A 21,143-nucleotide genomic window follows, 5' to 3' on the forward strand; every position below is an offset into this window, starting at 1 on the left:
ACCAAAATGTTACACAGTGCACCTTTAAGAATAAGGAATGTAACACAGCTTAGCCTTGTGGTAGTTTAATCTGAAATAATATAAACAAATATTTCTGCTCGTTAATTCTCCGTCTTGTCTCTTCAGTTCTATGTGATCGAGTACGCCGCCTGTGATGCCACGTATAACGAGATCGTGACCTTCGAGCGTCTGCGTCCGGTGAACACAAACCCGGCCATCACCAAGAACTCCTTCACCAAATGCACCGTCCCTGTGCCACAGGACCTGGCACACGCGTAAGGATCTGCAAATAATAAAGGACTAGGGTTTTTATGTTTTTATGCTCAAATTTAAAGTCCTATATTACGCAAAATTGTCTCTTGTGAGCTTTACGACATGTTATAATGTTGTTACCTCCTCAAAAACAGACCTGGAGTTCTGTTTTGTTTCATTTACACATCTTTATTATCATTTTGTCTTTACTCCCAAGCCCAAAATGGTCTGTTCCACCTTGTGATGTGATGTAGCGGTAGTTTTCAAGTGAACAGCTCCTTTTACTTTTAGTTCAGTACAGATTGGCATTTCCAGGTCTGAAATGAGCCACATGACTCTAATGAGGGTGTATGGAGTTTAAAAACACAGTGCAACAGAGTGTTTTCAGTTTGAGAGAAGAACACAGCCTAAATATGCAACATGTGTGAATGAAAGAAAACTAAATTCCAGGCATGTTTTTTATTAGGAAACAACATTATAACATAGATCTGAAAAAAAGCTGCAGTGTGGGCCCTTTAATCTAATACTAGTGTTGAGAACAGATACACATTTTTAGGTGTCAGTACTCAAGCAACTCTTACTACTCTGAGAATGGTCCTGATCCATCTTAAAATACATCGTGTCCCAAAAATTTGATATCATTTCGCAGGTCAATAATTTTGGCAATTCTTGTTAAAATAACCTCAAATGTTCACAGAACGTAAAGAAACAGATCAGAATTTTATATTTACTGTTTTATTTTTGTTTTGTTTTCAGGTTGAGCCGTTCACTCCCAAAGAGAAGTCATTTTGTGTCTTGGAATCTGCTCGCACACACTCACGCAAGACTGTGCAGCCTTCATTGTAAAATCTGGAAAAACTTCACCAATTGGCAAACAAATCTGGACTTGGTACCAAAAATTTAAAGAGGAAGGCTGATTATGCCGGGCTAAAGGGTTACATATGTGTGCGAGCAGATTCCAAGATGCAAAATGACTTCTCTTTGGGAGTGAACGGCTCAACCTGAAAACATTAAATATAAAATCTTGATCTGTTTCTTTACATTCATACATGTGAAAATTTGAGGTTATTTCAACAAGAACTGCCAAAATTATTGGCCTGTGAAATTATGTCAAATTTTTGGGGACACTGTGTACATTAAAAGACAGTGGGTAAGTGTTTTTAATTCTCATTGGGGTCTCAAAATCAGTTCCTTGATTTTGTATTCATTTGTTCTCTGAAAAATTAAAGGAGGTTTTCAGAGTTTATTTCCTGAACATTATTACAATACAGACTTTTAAACATTATTTACAAAAAATTATCTGATTTCTTCCACCAAAGTCTGAACTCTGCTCCAAACCAGACCTCTCCATTAAAAATATTCAAGCCAGTAACTGACATTTTGAAATCATTGAACTGAATTAAAATGTGTTTAAATGCTCAGCCTAGGTATCCTCTTTCAAGCCCTTTTTGTTAATATCGAAATCAAGTTTTAAGTTTCAGTCTCGTGACAGCTCCACTAAGCTCCTCTTGTCTGTTTCTGTCCTTCAGGTGTCAGAATGAGAACGCCCATAAGGATTTCAAAAAAGCTGTGGGAGCCTGTCACATCTCCTTCTGCCCTGAGTCCAGCCAGCTGCTCATCGTGGTGCGTGTTTAACTCTTAATTTAACTCTTTACTTCAAATTGAAAAAGTGTATTATGTAACTTTTCAGGTAGGTGGTCTGACACTTGCTCGTCTCTTTGTAGATGTTATTGATTTGTTTAGAATGTTTCACGGTATGGCATTAAACTCTAGAGCTTCATGAAGACAAGCAGGTGATGCCCCATGGCTTGTAGCAGATCTGTGGAGAGGTGATACCCCCATAATGAGATAAATGCTCTGTAGATAAGTTTAATGCCATACTGCTGAACATTCAAGTCAAAGCAACAACATCTCCATAGAGACAAGATATTGGCAGAGGTTCCCACAGTCATGGAAATCCTGGAAAAGTCAGGAAAATTGAAAATGTCATATTCCATGCCTGGAAAAGTCATGGAATTTTAGTATCTCTTACACAAGTACAGTGTTCTGTTAAGCTCTCATGAGACTATTCTAATTATTTCTGAACGTGTGCGCCTTTTGTTTAAAAGAGACGACAATAAATGCACTGACAGGATTTTGAATGTTCAAAAACTATAATCCCACACCATAAGGTGAGTGGAAAGAGTACACATTTCATATTTAGCCTGAAAGTTTGATCAATTCTGCACATGTAGGTGCCATAAAGTCATGGAAAATTCACTTTAGATCATGAAAAAGTCATGGCAGCGTTTTTGAAATTTTGTCAGTGAAAGAGTGGGAAAACTGTTGGCAGATCCTCCCATCAAAAAGTTACATGATGCACCTTTATGTTTACTGAAAATATGGTCTGATGGTCTGGTATTTGAAACAAAACAAAAAAAGTAACTAATGCTTTTTTTATTTTCCATTTTCCAGTCAACAAACGAGGCCACAGCGAAGCGTGTGTCTCTGCTCAGTGACATGCATCTGAGAAGCATCAGGACAAAACTGATGCTCATGTCTCGCAACCAGGAGGCCACCAAACACCTGGAGGTCAGTGTGAAACACAGGCTTTGTGTACATATACTGTATAAGTGCAGATGTGGTAGAGGAGCCAAGAACTGTATGCAAGTGAGCGTAACATTACATTAAAATTAGCCTTAGTAGAAATAGTAGAATGTTGTGGTGCAAGGAATGACTCAAGTAAGGGTAAATATTTGTGGAGTGAAAAAAGAGGCACTCTGATTTGCGGTGAATTTATTAATAGTCACGATAACGTGTTTCGACTACTTAGTCTTCATCAGGGCTCTATGGGTAAATATTTATTTGGGGGATACGATCACTTGAGTAACTGTGTCGTAACGGTTGCGAAACTTTGTTGTAACGATTGATGAATGTGATTGGAAGTATACATTTAAAGGCTCATTGTGTTACTTTTCTGGTGGAGGGTCTGTCAAAAGCTTTTCTCTCTGGAGATGTTGTTGCATAGTTTGGAATGTTTTACAGTATGGCATTACACCTTTCTATCTTCATGGAGACCAAACCAGAACAAGTTACATGTCAGATCTGTGGAGAGGAGACTCCACTCATAATGAGAATTTCTGTTTTGATATGTATTTTTGAGCTATGAAACCATCTGTAATTGAAAAAATGTAAGGTAGAGCAGCTTCATGTCACACTGTGGAACATTCCAGACAGAGTAATGACAGATCCACAGAAACAAGCAGGTGACGGACCCCCAACCTAAAAGTTATATAGTGCACCTTTAAGCAGGAACAGTATGGTGCTTGAAATTAGTGAGTAAATGTACCCACCTGTGCAGCTGTCTAACTTTAACTGCTGTATTGTAATATGTGTGTTGTGTGTTGTGCAGAGCTCCAGGCAGCTGGTGTCTTCGTTCCAGGAGGAGTTCACTGTGAGACCGGACCTGATGGGACTGGCCATCGGGAGCCACGGCAACAACATCCAGCAGGCTCGAAAAGTCCCAGGGGTCACTGCCATCGAACTGGACGAGGAGACGGGCACGTTCAGGATCTATGGAGAGGTGTGTATGAGTGGATGTGTATATGGAACACTCTGGTTTGTTCTGAGCTATTATTCCACACATCTCCTGTTGTTTTAGAGGACCCATATTACTCTTCTTTCTGATCTGTGTTTTAATGTTGTTTCCTCATCAAAAACAGACCTGGAGTTGTGTTTTGTTTCATTCACACATGTTTAACACACAAACCCTGCAGATTTAGGCTGAGTTCTTCTCTCAGAAACACTCTCTCAAACAGAAAACACTGTTCTACCCTGTGATGTCATGCAGTAATACAGGAAATGTTCTACTGTGTTTTTAAACCCCATACACCTTCACTGGAATCATTTGGATAAATTTCAGCTTGGAATTGTCAGTCTCTACTAAATTAAAGGGACAGTTCAGAATTTTGGACATAGGACCTCATTTCCTAGTGAGTCAGAGTGTTGGAGACATGTGGAGACACATTTTGAAATATTCCATCCAGTCCTTGTATTTGCAGAGGTCACTGGTGTTAGTCTAGTGCATGTCAATGGTCATAGTTCTCCTGCCACTAAGTCTTACTCACTCCACAAAACACCCGAAACAAATCTATTATTACACCAGACTGTCCATGTGAATGTCTGTGTCAATAGAATAATGTTTGAAATAAAACTAATCATCGCATGTTGAGGGACTATTTTCTCATATATCAGTCTACCTCTGCCCAACTTTCTATCAGGAAGTACAACTTGTTGCTGTTGCTCAGACATAAATCCTTCAAATGTAAGGTTGGTTTCAGACTACGTTTATATGATGACGTGTCTTCACTTTTTATTTTGCACTTAGACAAGTGTTTTCAGAAGGATCCTGCAGATCCTTCTCTGTACACTAAACGTCTAAACGAAAAGACACTTCCAATAAAATATTTTGTCGTTTTTACCCACAGGCGTTCTTGTGTAAACAGACCCTTACTTCTAAAGTTATTCTATCAACACAAACATTCACATGGACAGTCTGGTGTAATAATAGATTTGTTTCAGGTGTTTTGTGGAGTGAGTAAGACTTAGTGGCAGGAGAACTATGACCATTGACATGCACTAGACTAACACCAGTGACCTCTGCAAATACAAGGACTGGATGGAATATTTCAAAAAGTGTCTCCACACGTCTCCAACACTCTGACTCACTAGGAAATGAGGCCCTATGTCCAAAATTCTGAACTGTTCCTTTAACTTGCTTCATGACATCACAAGGTGGAACAGAGCATTTTGAGTTTTAGAGATATAGACAGACTAATAATACATGGTTACTCAAAATTTGTGAACAAAACAAAACACAACTCCAGATACTTTTGTAATGTTTTTGAGGAGTTAAAACATTTTAACACGTCTTAAAGCTCACAAGAGTCAATTTTCTATAATATAGGACCTTTAAACATTTATGAATTTATGATCTTCTTTTCTATTGTAACACTAGGCACTTGTGACTTTAAAACGTGGACTTTGCACTGGTAAAAGTCATTTATATTTCAGGTACTTGGTTAGTGAAAGCTGTTTTCTTTCAGACTGCAGATGCGGTGAAGAAAGCCAGAGGATTCTTAGAGTTTGTGGAGGACTCCGTGCAAGTACCAAGGAACCTCGTAGGTAAGAAAAACACAAAGAGACTTAAGAGCTTCAGAAGATACACAGGCACAAAACACACTATAGCAACACAACTAACAACAGCCTTGACTAGAGTTTACTGACACAAAAGTATTCAAAAGTGAAGAGAATGGGACAGGATTCTGCAAAACAGCAGTGTGTACCTGTGCTCTGCGCAGTTAATTAAATTTTAGGTATAATCTATAGTTCAAGGTGCATTGTGTAACTTTTCTGGGGCAGGATCCATCAGATGCTTTTCTCCATGGAGATGCTATTGCTTTGTCTGAAAATGTTTCACAGTACAATGTTAAACCTTTCTATCATGGAGACCAAACCAGATCAAGGTACAGGTCAGATCTGTGAAGTGCCTGTTTTTCTATGTATTTTAAAGCTATAAAACCATCTGTAATTGAATAAATGTAGGATAGACTGTTTAATGTCATACTGTGGAACATCTGAAGCATAGCAATGACATCTCCACAGAAACAAACAGGCAACGGACCCCCAACCAAAAAGTTACATAGCGCACCTTTAAAAGTGAGTGGAAGGATTCTGTAAAAGAAGAGTGTGTACCATAGAACTGTGCAGTTAATTAAATTTTAGCTGTAATCCAAATTGGAATAATAAATGATCATCTTGGGACTTTTTAATGATGAAGTCTTTAGCCAATCCTGTCTCAGAAAAAGCACGCGGTTTGGAGCAGAGTTCAGACATTGGAGGAAAAAATGACATGTTAAAGACTTTCATGTGCTAAACTAAAGCTTGTCTTGCGTATGTTAATATTAGAGCCGTGCCCAAAATTGTAAGAACAATAGATTGTGATTTCTACTCTGGTGGATCTCAGTTGTTGAGGAACAAGCAACCTGGGCCACAGTGCCACAGTGTCTCCTCACCTCTTCACAAGTTTTTACTTAAATTTACACCATTTGACTAAAACTCCAGTGTCTCTCTCCCTCTGTCTCTGTGTGTGTGCGTCGAGTGGTACACAACTCCAGGGTCATGTACCATTTGTTCTTTTGAATTTCAATTAAGAACAAAAAACAATCAAATGGGAAAACAGTTTATTTCATGATTCCGTTTTAATGTCAAACAAAACACAGATTTCAACCTCTTTTTCCAAAGTTTAATTTAAAGTTTATTTCGAATACCACTAATCAAAAAAACAGTCATCGTGCCTATTTCAGTTCTGATATTTTATTCTCTGGTTTATTTGCCCCTGAAGTTCTGCTGCTAGAAGCACTTACCTGAAAAATTGCAATTTTGTGTCTCTCTCTCTGATCCAGCCACAGCTCCTCACTTATTCTCCTTTTTCTCTCCTTTTGTGCTTCTCATCTTTATAAACCAAATTACAGAAAGTAAACGACTATTTTCTCACCGTGTATGAGTGAAAAATGAAGACCTCATTTAGCGCACGGACATCGCACGTGTTTCTCTTGAAACCTAAAAGCATTCCTGTTACCGTATTGTACAAACTCATTCCAAACTTTTAAAATTTCTCTGAAATTATTGGTCCTCATAAAATAAAAACTGTAGTGATTTTGACACCCTGCTTCATACGCTTGAAGTCCACGGGTCTCTTTTTAATAAGATGGAATGAATTGAATTGAAAGTGATTCTTTTTTTCTTTTTTTTTTCCCCATTTTGTCCATCCTAGTTGAAATTTATTGAATATATACTGAAAGTTATTTTATTTGTTTTAAATAAAAAAATTAATAAAAAAACAATATGAGGAATTGATTTACCATTTATTATTTATTTATTACTCATGGGATAGACAGAAACACAATTTCAATTATTTTTATGAAGAACTGACAATAAACTTTTGAACTGAACTTGAACTCAGTTGTACTTAATTAATAGCCATGGTGTTCCAAATATAAAAAAAAAAAAAGTAATTAGGGGAAAACGCCAGCAGATCTAGGGCTGGGAGTCACAGGGTTCCTAAGTTTCATACAATACACAATACATAGCTCATGATACATTTACCAAACCCCTTTTATAAAACATATTCTTTGGTTGTTACTGATTTCACTTTATCTCTAACTGTGAACTGACTTTAGTATGCTGTGTTTCAGGAAAAGTCATTGGTAAAAATGGGAAGGTGATCCAGGAGATCGTGGATAAATCTGGAGTGGTGAGAGTCCGGATCGAAGGAGACAACGACAACAAGCAGCCCAGACAGGAAGTAAGTTTACAACACGACAAATGAAGAACAAACACGGGATGCACAAATGTGAACGGACAATAAAATGAACCAGTGCAGAAAAAAACACTGTAGCCATGAGTTTTAAAAATTAGGATTGTTGCCATAGTGATTGACAAAAATACAATCTTGAGAATGAGAAAAAGTAATTTAAATTTTGTATAAAAGATTAAGCTGAAAAACATGATTACCTGCAAGTTTCTGTCCTATTTTGATCATCAATATTTTTTCTGTTACATGTTCTTACAATATAGTATTAAATCACAAAATTGTATTATTTATTTATAACACTATTTTCTGATCTGTGTTCTAATGTAGTTTCCTCGTCACAAACAGACCTGGAGTCGTGTTTTGTTTCATTCACATGTTTAATACACAAACCTTGTATATTTAGGCTGAGTTCTTCTCTCAAACAGAAAACACTCTCTTCCACCTTGTGATGTCATGTGGTGATACAGGAAGTGCTCCACTGTGTTTTTAAACTTCTTACATCTTCACTAGAATCTTTTGGATCATTTCAGACCTGGAATTACCACTCTCTACTGAACTAAAGGTGAAAGGAGCTGTTCACTTGAAAACTACCACTTCATTACATCACAAGGTGGAATAGAGCATTTTGAGCTTTAGTTATGTAGACAGACTAATAAAAAGGGATTATTACTACAACATGTGTGAATGAAACAAAACACAACTCCAGGGTCTGTGTACCATTTGTTCTTTTGAATTTCAATTAAGAATTTCATTATTCCGTGTTAGTGTCCAACAAAAAAAATGATTTCGGCCTATTTTTCCAATATTTAATTTAAAGTTTATTTCAAATAACACCAATAAAAAACATTATGCCTATTTCAGTTTTGATATTTTATCCTCTCTGGTTTATTTGTCCTGGAAGTTCTGCTAGAAGGACTTACCTGAAAAATCGTTGCAATTTAGTGGACAAACTTGTTCCCTTCTGTTATAGCAACACGTATTTTCATGTCTTAGAAGTCATTGTTGAACTGCATGGCAAGAAACAGGAAGCAGTGATAAACTCTCCTTTGTTCAGTAGACACTGAATTTACACACAGCGCTGAACAGCAGAACTTCCGGGGCAAATAAACCAAAGAAAATAAAATATCCAAATTGAAATAGGCACTGTGATTGTTTTTTGATTGGTGTGATTTGAAATAAGCTTTAAATTAAATATTGGAAATATAGGTCAAAATCTGTATTTGTTCGATACTAAAACTGAATAATGAAATAAAGTGTTTTCCCATTTGATTGTTTTTTGTTAATTGAAATTCAAAAGAGCGAATGGTACATGACCCTCCACGTTTTTTGTTTTTTTTTGAGCAGGTAACAATATTATAACACGGCTCAAATTTCACTAGTCAGTTCTGTGTAATATAGGACCTTTGAACTGTAGAGAGTCAAGAATGTTGAATGTTTAACTTATTTTCTAAAATCATGCAGTCCTACTTTGTTTTTTTCTCTCTTTAGCCACTGTCTGTTCTGATCTTGCTTATGGTGTTTTTTTGTTGTTGTTGGCGACACAGGGAATGGTTCCGTTCATCTTCGTGGGCACAAAGGAGAGCATTGGGAACGTGCAGGTGTTACTGGAGTACCACATCTCCTACCTCAATGTAAGCGCTCCTGTATGTACTTTTACACAGGGTATGGGGCATGTGTGTGAGCCTGTGCCCGCCTGTGCAGTGGTACGGAAACGCATGGCATCCTCCATTTAGCCACTTACACATTTGTATGAAGTACTGTTAGAGTCACAATGGTAGTAGTAATTAGAGCCCGACCGATATGGATTTGTTGTGGCCGATATGAAACTGATATAATGGGAGTTGGAGCTGCCGATAGCCGATATAATCGCCGATATATTTAGTGATGTAAAAATTCACTGTAAATCTTGAATTGTTTAAAAAACTTAGGTTTGGCTCTAGTGGATTCTAAATTGGGTTTATTTAGGCAAAATTACATACAGTAGATTGGCCTAATGGCATTTTTGCATCTTTTTCTAGCTACTAGTGATGGGTATTCCAGTTTTTGTTTTTTTTTGGAGAACCAGCTCTTTTGGCTCGGCTCACTAAAGCAGCTGGCTCTTTCGGCTCCCAAGCGACTCTTGAGATTGTTTTGTTGCAAGCAGGACTGAAAAAGGACTAAACCAGGACTAAAACAGATTTAAACCTTGTGTAAAACAGGACTAAACCAGAACTGAACCAGGACTGAGTGTCGGGACTCGGTCTCTCTCCCTCTCTCAAGCCCAAGATTAGTCCTGCTTTATCCATTTTATACTGAACTGCAGCCAAATATGCACTTTTTTAATATCCTATGCACACGCATATTTCTGAAAGTTTCGTTTTCAGCCGCTGCTGCTGTCAAACTACAGGTCTACATGCAGCTTGAAGAGAAAAAGAGAAAACACGGCTCCCAATAAGAAACATGCTCCCGTCGTTCACTTCAAAGAGCCGGCTCTAAGAGCCGCTTCGATCGCGACCGACCCATAACTCTTAGCTAGTAAATAAACTACCGCTATTAGCCTTTAGCCGTAAAAACGTGTGCACCACAGTAATTAATTATATGCATAAATGTGGATCATTCACACGTCTATTCACAGCTCATTTACATATCAATGCTGGTCCAGTAACAAATGTACGGACAATATAGTCACTTTACAATAGGCCAATAGAAAACAGCCTGTTTATGTGCGGGAGCTACAGCAGCTAATCGCTAACAGATAACCTAAACTAGCTTCAAAGTCGATGTATTTCCAACACTCACCGCTCACACAGGCTCCTCCTCACATCACAAGTCTGCTCTAATAAATGTCCTTTTAATCCAGACTCAAACCGATTGTCCATAAAAAGAATATAATCTCAGTGTTGCGCACGACTGCGGGTGTAAACAATAGCACGTGAGTGAAGTGACATGACTCTGGGGGTGTGTTCAGGGACAGTACGGACACAGACAAATTACACCGCAAATAAATACTGATGCGGAGCCACCTATTAGGACATTTATCTGTCTATAAATTGGATTAAATGAACATAATGTAGAGAGTCTAAGCTTTATAACGAGGTATAACATGCCCACGTGAAATATCGGCCCATATCAGCAAGCATATCGGCCGATAGCCGATATGTCTCCAGGTGCCCATATTGGCCGATATTATCGGCCGGCCGATATATCTGTCGGGCTCTAGTAGTAATAGTAGTAGCAGCAGTAGTAGCAGTAGCAGCAGCAGTAGCAGCAGCAGTAGCAGCAGTAGTAGCAGCAGTAGTAGCAGCAGCAGTAGTAATAGTAGTAGCAGCAGTAGCAGCAGTAGCAGTAGTAGTAGTAGCAGTAGTAGTAGTAGCAGTAGTAGTAGTAGCAGTAGTAGCAGTTGTAGCAGCAGTAACAATAGTAGTAATAGCAGTAGTAGTAGCAGCAGCAGTAGTACTTGTAGTAGTAGTAGCAGTAGCAGCAGTGGCAGCAGCAGCAGCAGTAGTAGTAGCAGTAGTAGTAGCAGTAGTAGTAGTAGCAGCAGTAGTAGCAGTAGTAGTAGCAGTAGTAGTAGCAGTAGTAGCAGCAGTAGTAGCAGCAGCAGTAGCAGCAGCAGTAGTACTTGTAGTAATAGTAGCAGCAGTAGTAGCAGCAGCAGTAGTACTTGTAGTAGTAGTAGCAGTAGCAGCAGTGGCAGCAGCAGCAGCAGTAGTAGTAGCAGTAGTAGTAGCAGTAGTAGTAGCAGCAGTAGTAGCAGTAGTAGTAGCAGTAGTAGTAGCAGTAGCAGCAGCAGTAGTACTTGTAGTAGTAGTAGCAGTAGCAGCAGTGGCAGCAGCAGCAGCAGTAGTAGTAGCAGTAGTAGTAGCAGTAGTAGTAGCAGCAGTAGTAGCAGTAGTAGTAGCAGTAGTAGTAGCAGTAGTAGCAGCAGTAGTAGCAGCAGCAGTAGTACTTGTAGTAATAGTAGCAGCAGTAGTAGTAGCAGCAGCAGTAGCAGTACCAGCAGTAGTAGCAGTAGCAGTAGTACTTGTAGTAATAGTAGCAGTAGCAGTAGTAGTAACAGTTGTAGAAGTAACAGTAGTAGTAACTTATTATTTAAAGATGCACTGTGTAATGTTTCTAGCAGAGGGTGCTTGTCTCCATGGTGATATTAGCATTTGCCTTGATTATTTCACAGTATGGAGACAGGTTAATGGTCAGATCTATGGAGAAGCGAGCCTGCACATGGGAACAATTTTGAACGTGTTTAAGTTTTTTTTTGAGCTATTAAACACCTGTAACTGAACAAATGCAAGAGAGATACTGTATGTTTAATGCCCTTCTGAGGAACATTCCTAGTAAAAAAATAACAACTCCATGGAGACGAGAGCAAGTAGCGGAGGCGCAGTTTGAACAGTTTCTAGCGCTGTACTAAAGTGCATGAGAATGATCTTGTAGAACATGTGTGCTTTGGTGGAATGTGCCTAAACTGGGTTGTGTCTTCACTCGTGGGCGAATTCTCACATACTCCACATCGAGGTGTAAACGTTTAAGCACCAGGGGCTCAAGCGTAAAACACTCAGAGAAGAAACTGCCAAATGAACCACAGAGATGCAGCATGTCGTTTTAATTCCTATATGTGAATGATTATTAAGAATGTTATTTTTATTTCTGTCTGTTTTTTAACACTTTTTATTCCACAGTATACTCAATAGTCTAATTTTGCATATCTCCAAAACAATGAGCTGTGCAAAGTATGGTTGGGTATCATTAAGAAGCTGCCAATGTGATACATACCTCGATACATAAGCCACAATACAATACATGTGTCGATACTAGGGATGGGCATGATTAGTCGATTAATCGATAATTGATCATTAAGAATTTCATCGATTACGTTAATTTTAATCGACAAACTGAATGTAGGTTGCTGTGTGTATCGTGACAGGTGTGTACATGTGTCTCTGCATCAGAAGGAGCGAGACACAAACAGTGGGTCAGTCTGCAACGTACCGAAGCACAAATACGTATTTAACGATGATTTGTACAAGAAATTCCACGCTTTCCGTTGCGTTCGGGACAAGTGTGAGTCCATGTGCACAGTGTATAAAGCAGCACAGATGTTTCATGTCCAGTGGGAAAAAGTTTTGCCAGGTGAGAGTAGCACAATGTCGATGACGAGTCCCCACCTCCCTCCCCCCGTACGGTGTCCTGGTTTTGACAAACACAAATCTGGTCACACTAACCTGTATTCACCTGAGTCATGTCTTTTAATTCGACAGAAATTGACCGCATCAGCGACACAAGAGCTGGAGTTTTATCTTCACTTAGTTTATGCAAATTAGCGATGCGGTTTTAAGTTTTGTTTCTGTGAGAGTTGCGCGAAACTGAATTAAACACATTAGGTTCAAGGTTCAAGGTTCTTTATTTTGTCATTCAAACATGTGAGAGAAACATGACAGAACGAAATGTGCTCCCCGAGGCCCAGTGATCCAGAAAGAAATAAAAAACAATAATAATAAGCAATGTTAAAAAATAAATACATTTAAAACAACAACATTTAGCAGTTCCAATGAACAAGTAGTAAACGTGGCAAGATAGAGAGAGAGGCAACCAAAGCAGGAAGTCAGTGTGCACTGTTCACAAGTCTGACAGCCTCAGGAAAGAAGCTGAACTTCAGCCGAGAAGTTCTAGCTTTAATGTTCCTCAGTCTCCTCCCAGAGGGCAGAGGAACAAACAGATGGTGGGAGGGGTGCGAGGGGTCCCCCATGATCCTGGAGGCCCGTCTTCTACAACGCTCCTCATAAATTTCACAGATGGGTGTAAAGTCACATCCAGTGATCTTCTCTGCTGCTCTGACCACACGCTGTAGAGCTTTCCTGTCCTGGGCTGAGCAGTGGCCGTACCACACTGTGATGGACTGGGTCAACACACTTTCCACTCCACATCGATAAAAAGACATGAGAGCAGGGAGGCCTAGTCCAGCAGCCTTGAGTCTCCTCAAAAAATACAGACGCTGGTGGGCCTTCTTAACAATGCCAGCTGCATTAGTGGACCAAGTTAGGCTGTCGGTGATGTGCAGACCCAGGTATTTCCAGCCGGACACCCTTTCAACTTCTGTGCCCATGATGTAGAGAGGCGACAGTGAACAGCTGCTCCTCCTAAAATCCACTATTAATTCTTTTGTTTTAGAAAGGTTCAGACAGAGGTTGTTCTCTCTGCACCAGGTCTCCAACAGCTGTACCTCCTGTCTGTATGCCTGCTCGTTGTTTTCCGAGATTAAACCCACAACAGCAGTGTCATCTGCAAATTTAACAATTTGACAGGTCGGGTGAGAAGCCACACAGTCATATGTTAGCAGAGTATACAGCAGGGGGCTCAGGACACAGCCTTATTATAATGTCAAACGGGCTGATGTGGCTCTAGAGTCGTTATGGTTTATATGTCGTAAAGTTGAATTTATTTATGCAGATTAGTAGTGCAGATAGTAATAATAATGATGATCATTTTAATATAAAAACGTTAATGATTAATCGATAATCGATCCTTAATTCTTCCGACGATCGATTAAGAAAATTTCATCGAATGCCCATCCCTAGTCGATACAGCGCACTTTCAATTCGAAACGGTTCAATAAAAATAAAAAAAGGCTAAATCATGACTGTGATACTTAGTCTTTGTTAAACCACTTCTCCATTTTAATCATCAAAACAGTGAATATGTCAAATTTGTCACATAATAACAAGCAAACAAAACTGTAGCAATCTAACTAAATAATTTAGTAAACTATACTAAAAAAATACTCTTGGTGATATATCGATACAGCAGCCCATGATATTGATACTGTATCATCACATTAAACGATACGATATTTCAATATTTTTGCACACCCCTAGTCTAAACCATAAACAAAGCTCACTCTTAGCGCCACTGCTTCCTGTCCAGTTCTGTCTCTACGGGCATTTTGCTGAGCCACATTAATAACATTAATAGTTTCGAGTGAATGTCACTGACAACATGTTAAACAGTTTACAAATGTGGTGAAAATGTCTTATCTTTTTATCTAAATGCTAACACTAATGCGAATCTTGAGGCATAATAAATATTCAGATGACAACACAAACTGAAGTATGTGACATAGTGCTGGGCAATATGGAGCAAACAATATATCTCGATATATTTTGTTATGTCTCGATATACGATATATATCTCGATATGTGTACAGGAAAAATAACTCCCCAATAACTACTTCACAAACAAATATGCCTTTTTTTATTAAAGTGCAAAGAGGTCGGAAGTTCATGTAGGAACAAAGTGCTTCTGCCACATTTAAGATTACATAAATAATAATTTAACTGTAAAATAAAAGAAATAATACATGTTGCCTTCTTTTCATTCATAAATAAAACAACTCAACTCAAGCTTATCTTTGCATTAACCACAGGATAACCAGAACCGTGAGCTCCTTTAGCAGAGGAAGCTCGGGAGGTTCCTTATTTTAACAGATCCATGTTTCTATCCAGCAGTAAGGACCTGTGAGGCTTCCCACAATCCACTGCAGATCAAACCCAACGTTTCCAAACACTATTGCACAAGTGACACTGCAGCAGATTATTCATTAAAATCTTCTGCATAAATAAACTTTTCAACATTTAAACCATAACAACTGAGCCACATCAGCCCATTTGACATTATAATGTGTTTAATGCAGTTTTGCCACATGTGTTTACATTTAACAGAAATGAAACTTCAAAGCGCATGGCTAATTTGCATAAACAGCGCACTCCATGTGCCTCTGACTCGGTTTAGCTTCTTTCGGACTAAAGGACATGACTCAGTGGAATATGAGGATGTGCTGCTGATGGTCTTGTCTGTAAATGGTGGAAAAGGTTCGTGGTGCTTAGAAGCTTTTCATTGGCACTAACTTTGGGCATTAACAGCGATAGTGAGGAGTGAATGAGACTCAAGCAGCAAAATCAAGGAGGCGGGGGAGCGCGGAGGCAACGACAGAGAAGGCAAAGGCAAAAAGTGAAGCGGCGAAATCAGAATTGAATATAAGCATTATAGTCATATATACAATATGTCAGAATCCATATCAAGTTTAAAAAAATGTTGAGATATATTTAAAATATCGAGATATCGCCCACCCTTAATGTGACATAAAAACATGATCAGGCCGTCTGTGCTTTAATTTAAATTTTCAGTAGTTGTTTGTTTTATATTTTACATTTGAAAAAAGTTACCATTTGCTTTGAGAAAAGGTGAGCGAGCCAGTCCTCTGCTTTACAAAGAGCCTATTGCAATATGATCTCTCTTTTTAATACATACCCCACCTGGTCGTCATTGTTTTCCTCTCACTGCATGTCTGATATCTTGTATATTCTGCAGTAGTTGTGGTCAGATTTGTGCATGCTTACTGCTGTGTGTGTGTGTGTGTGTGTGTGTGTGTGTGTATGTGTGTGTGTTTGCGTTGTGTAGGACTTGGTGGAGATTCTCACAGAGGGACAGCACCTTGAGGAGGAGCTGAGGCAGATTGAGCCTTTTACTCAGAGCCGGAGCTCAGCAGCCTTCAGATTAAAGCACAGGAAGCTCTCAGCCAGTGCAGGACATGAGTATGAACAGGGAGCCCAGACGCAGGTTTCTCCAACACTTCAGTTCTGTGATTAGAAAGTCAAGATTAAACTATTAAAGGGGCTCTGCCTGATTTTTTTTCCCATGGAATAAAGTGAACTGTGTATTGCTTTAGTACAGATGGATTGTGAAATGTTAAAAGTGCATTATGTAACTTTTCACCTGCATGTCTCTGTGGATATGTTATTGATCTGCCTGAAACAGTCTTACTTTATATTTATTCAGTTACAGGTGGTTTTATAGCTCAAATTACGTAGAAAAACAGACATTCTTACTGTGAGCAGGGCCGCCTCTCCACAGATCTGACCTGTCACTTTTTTCTGATTTGGTTTCCAGGAAGATAGGTAGAAAGGTTTAATGCCATACTGCGAAACATTTCAGACAAAGCAATAACATCTCCATAGAAAAAAAACATTTCTATCACTCCACCAGAAAGGTTACACAATGCACCTTTAAAATCAATTCTGAACCAAAACAGAATCTTCAGAATTGTGTACCGCACTTTTTTAATTGATAATTCTGATGGTGAATAGGAAGTCGAGATTAAACGATTAAAGGGTTGTATCTGATATTGTAAAATATTATCTCGTGCCACAAGATCTCGCGAGAAAAATTTGCCGCAAGATCGTGCACACAACAATGATCTCGTGAGAGTTTTTTCCATCTGAATTTACCTTTGGCTTGGAAAAAAAAAAAAAAAGATGAGTGAGTTACACAATTTGAGAAGCAGTAGTTCCAAAAAAGCAAGCAGTAGTACAGTAACTGCTAAAATATATTTAAAAAATACAAGACAGTGAAGTCAAAATTTTATTGGTTGCATTACTTATTTATTACAATTTATGTCAAAATTTCATTTTTGTCTCATTCTCGAAGATCTAATCTCATGGAGTGTCTTGTCCTACCCCTATAAAATATGTATCTTTAAGTCAAAATGTGTTATGGAGAAAAACGGAATACACTCTACTACATGGGAAACAATGCACAGGCTGAAAATTTTGGCACTTCTTGTTGAAATAACCTCAAATTTTCACAGAATTTATAGAAACAGATCAAGATTTAATATTGAATGTTTTATTTTTGTTCTGTTTTCAGGTTGAGACGTTCACTCCCAAAGACAAGTCATTTTGCATCTTGAAATTTGCAAGACACAGTCACGCAAGACTGTGCAGCCTTCAATGCAAAATTTGGAAAAACTTCACCAACCGGCAAACAAATTTGAACTTTGTACCAAAAATGTAAAGAGGAAGGCTGCTTATGCCGGGCTAAACGATGACATATGTGTGTGAGCAGATTCCAAGACACAAAATGACTTCTCTTTGGGGGTGAACAACTCAACTTGAAAACAGAACAAAAATAAAACAGTAAATATTAAATCCTGATCTCTTTCTATATATTCTGTAAAAATTTCAGGTTATTTCAACAAGAATTGCCAAAATTTTACATGAATAAGTGTTAATAAGTATACACTACATTCCTTGTGGTACTGACTTTTGACAAAAAATATCTTAAGATCATACTAATATGCAGTAATAAGGAGTTAATTAATAGGAGAGTAAATAATTAGCAGCAGTTTAAGGTTATGCAGAATATGACATTAACAGTTTGGTAGTTGTGATGAAAGAAGAAAATACTATAGATGATAAATTATAACATTGGTTTTGTGCTCAGCCAATCAGAGTATGACCTCTGTGCTTCATGGTCCTGTCTCTCCCTGCGCTCATTTTGCTCTGTTTGATTTCTCCGGTCGAAGGAGGTGGAGCAGCTGCGTATGGAGAGGCTGCAGATAGACGAGCAGTTGCGTCAGATCACCCAGGGCCACCGCTCGTCTTCAGACAGAGGAGCCTATAACGCAGAGGGCAGTGCCGGCTCCTCTGCCAACCGCCCCTACAACGTGAGGGGGCGCAGGGGCAGGGGCCACAGCTACAGCACCGGATATGGTCAGCACACGTCTATAATAAAACTGCTAGTATATTATTATTATTATTATTATGTTGGTGTCCTTTTCTAATTGATCTGTGTCATAAAAAAGCAGGAGCTGGAGTAACACTGAACATTCCGTTATAGACTTGTATACAGTACTTCCCAGGGTGATGTCACTGCAAAATATTGGTTTTCTTACTTTGCAGTGACCTTATCCTGGGGGTACTGCATGTATGTCTATATAGGAATGTTCAGGAGTTACCATGGTGACACAGTGCACACATGATCAGTACTCATAGCCCAGTTTAGGTCTTTAATATTCAACCAAACTGTTGGCTAATGCTGGCTGTGACTGTAATTTTATTTGAAAGGGACATGTTTAACAGCACAAATTAGCTCCACAGTTGTAGTTAGTCAGGTGTTTCTGGTCAGTGTGTTCAAATAAAGCTCAGATTAAAGTGTAACTTGAGTAACAGAGCGTCAGACAGAACACTCTGAATGTGTGTGTCTCTTATGCAGTGTGTTTGTTTATTTGTTGCAGGCACAAACTCGGAGCAGTCCAACGCCTCAGAGACAGACTCAGAGCGCAAAGATGAGCTCAGCGACTGGTCCTTAGCCGGAGAGGACCAGGACAGGTGAGTGCCTGGAGAAGATTTGACTGTAGTAAATACCTTTTATAAAGTACTATTGTAAACATCTGTATATGTCTTCTTGAATGTTGTCCTTCTGAACAGAGAGCGTGAGAGGGGCCCTCGTCCACAGAGGGACAGCCGCAGGAGGCCTGGAGCCGGCCGAGGACGAGGAGGATCTGGAGGGAGGGGCAGAGGAAGAGGAGGATACAGCAACACATCTGGTAAAGTGTTCAGCTTTACACCGACCTTGTCTCAGAGAATAGCAACATGTACAGTATAATGCAATAGCAATAGCTCCATGTTAAAAGTATCAGTGCCATCCATCCATTTTCTTCCACTTATCCAGAGCCAGGTCGCGGGGGCAGCAGTCTAAGCAGGGACTCCCAGACTTCCTTCACCCCAGTATCAGTGCTATAGAGTATATTTTGTGTCCTTTATTTAGAATATATATGAGCAGTTTCAACACATTTTCTGTAGATATTCCTGATAAAATTACAATCTGGGGTGGACAATAACAAAATAATTCATATTAACAATCTGGAGATCTATAATCTTTTATTTTTTGGTCTATGTGCAAATATTGTTTGACTTCATCAGCTGCTGTCAATAAGTGGATGAGAAGGTAGTAGAAGTCAAATAGGTACAATTTTAAGACTTCAGTATCTTCAAAGGTCAATATTATATATTGCTTTATTTCCTACCCTCAACATTGGCTTTGTGTCACGCAAATACTGTTTTGCCTGTCAAGAAATGTTACTGTTTTAGTTCCTGAGCAGTACAATCTTTTCAGTTATGAACTATTTCCTGCTGTGTTCAGGCTACCGAGACTATGAGGCTAACCACGCCTACGGCTCAATGGAAGCCAACACTGAGACCGACCAGACCGCCGACACCGACGCCAGCGAATCCAACATGTCCGCCAACCGCCGCCGTCGCTCCCGGCGACGCAGGACCGACGAGGACGCCACCCTCATGGACGGGATGAGTGAGTCTGACAACGCCTCCGTCAGCGAGAATGGAATCGGTAGGTTTAAAAAACAGGGAGACACGCTCAGACACAGATAAGACTGCTGATTCAGTGCAAATGAAAACAGATGGAGGGCTGAGAATGTTAAGATTTTACATGACATTTTGGGGCCAAACTGGGCTTTATTTCGAGAATTAAGGATCGTGAATTGAGGTCTTTTAACTCAAAAAATGTATTAATTAATTTTATCACTGTTAATTAAAACAAAAAATCTGCTAATTTTCCATCACTCTAAAAGCCATAGATAGCCCGTGTGAAATCCAAGGTGGGTGATTTGTCTTGCCCAACAACACAACAGCGGTATACACTGGTTGGAGCAGGGACTGGAATGCTTTAAATGTTCCACAGTATGACATTAAATCGGCTCCTCCTTACATTTATTCAATTACAGGTGGATTTATAGCTGAAAAACCTAGAAAAACAGACATTCTGACTGTGAGCAGGGTCGCCTCTCCACAGATCTGACATTTAACTTGGTCTGGTTTGGTCCATGATGATAGAAAGGTTTAATGCGGTACTGTGAAACATTCCAGACAAAGCAAAGCATCTCCACCTGAAAAGTTACACAATGCACCTTTAAAGGACAATAGTCAGGTCATAGTTTTTCTCTCCCACTTTAAGTTTGCTGTTTGGTCCTTTTTGATTCTTAGCCCAATATTTACTAGTACTTTACAAATACAGAGAAATATTCAGAAGTACAAAGTTGTGATTCTGGTAAAATCTCCAGATGAGTCTGAAGCCAAACCTCAGCGTCGTAACCGCAGTCGCCGCCGCCGCGTGCGTTACCCCGAGGAGAGGCAGCCAGGTAACCATGGTGACGCCCAGAACTAAAGCTGTGTGCAAAAAAAAACAAAAAACTGACTAACGAAAGTGCTGTCTAACCTGTGTGTGAAGTGCAAAATAATATCTAAGTGTTCTCTAATGGAAACCACAGGGAGGCTGCTTGACAACGCTGTGCTTAGTGTCTTGGATTTTTATTTAAAAACTATTAATACAGTGAAAAGGGCTGGGAGATATGGCTATAAAAAGACAACATGCTGCTATTTTGTTGATAATAGCATTGTCAGTATTCAGTATTTGTCTATGAAGGTAAGGTAAATGTTATTGTCCTGGAGAGGAAATTAGTGTTTGGCTACTAGTATCACCAAAGCTCCATGAATTTTTCACAATCACTCATTACATAAAACACTTCAAATTCAGCTCCACATGCTCAATATCTGCTTCCTGATTTTAAGACTGCATAGAAAAATGGTCCACAAGCATACAACTATCAAAACATAGTATACAATAAAAGTTAAATGTTATACATTATAAGAATAAGTAAATTTTCCATTCCCCCTTCTATTGGTCAGCTTTTGTCATTTTAACAATT

The 21,143-nt window shown here is 39.1% G+C and overlaps 1 protein-coding gene across 8 annotated transcripts in view; it reads left to right on the forward strand.

The window, feature by feature from the left end:
* The window catches only part of fxr1 (FMR1 autosomal homolog 1), a 40,533-nt gene that overhangs the window by 11,387 nt on the left and 8,003 nt on the right, over positions 1 to 21,143 (forward strand). The window contains exons 5-17 of one of the 8 annotated variants that reach the window (XM_055164452.1): positions 127 to 275; positions 1,782 to 1,875; positions 2,707 to 2,823; positions 3,644 to 3,814; positions 5,337 to 5,415; positions 7,488 to 7,597; positions 9,139 to 9,237; positions 16,040 to 16,198; positions 17,943 to 18,129; positions 18,654 to 18,747; positions 18,847 to 18,965; positions 19,562 to 19,768; positions 20,499 to 20,576. In XM_055164452.1, the coding sequence (XP_055020427.1) occupies positions 127 to 275; positions 1,782 to 1,875; positions 2,707 to 2,823; positions 3,644 to 3,814; positions 5,337 to 5,415; positions 7,488 to 7,597; positions 9,139 to 9,237; positions 16,040 to 16,198; positions 17,943 to 18,129; positions 18,654 to 18,747; positions 18,847 to 18,965; positions 19,562 to 19,768; positions 20,499 to 20,576 (1,663 nt within the window). The remainder of the gene's footprint in view (positions 1 to 126; positions 276 to 1,781; positions 1,876 to 2,706; positions 2,824 to 3,643; positions 3,815 to 5,336; positions 5,416 to 7,487; positions 7,598 to 9,138; positions 9,238 to 16,039; positions 16,199 to 17,942; positions 18,130 to 18,653; positions 18,748 to 18,846; positions 18,966 to 19,561; positions 19,769 to 20,498; positions 20,577 to 21,143) is intronic. The other 7 variants (XM_055164453.1, XM_055164454.1, XM_055164456.1 and 4 more) reach the window with 7 other exon arrangements.

Source organism: Boleophthalmus pectinirostris, unplaced genomic scaffold (genome assembly GCF_026225935.1).
Source record: "Boleophthalmus pectinirostris isolate CB_2022bp ecotype Guang Dong unplaced genomic scaffold, ASM2622593v1 HiC_scaffold_7, whole genome shotgun sequence".
NCBI classification, from domain to species: domain Eukaryota; kingdom Metazoa; phylum Chordata; class Actinopteri; order Gobiiformes; family Gobiidae; genus Boleophthalmus; species Boleophthalmus pectinirostris.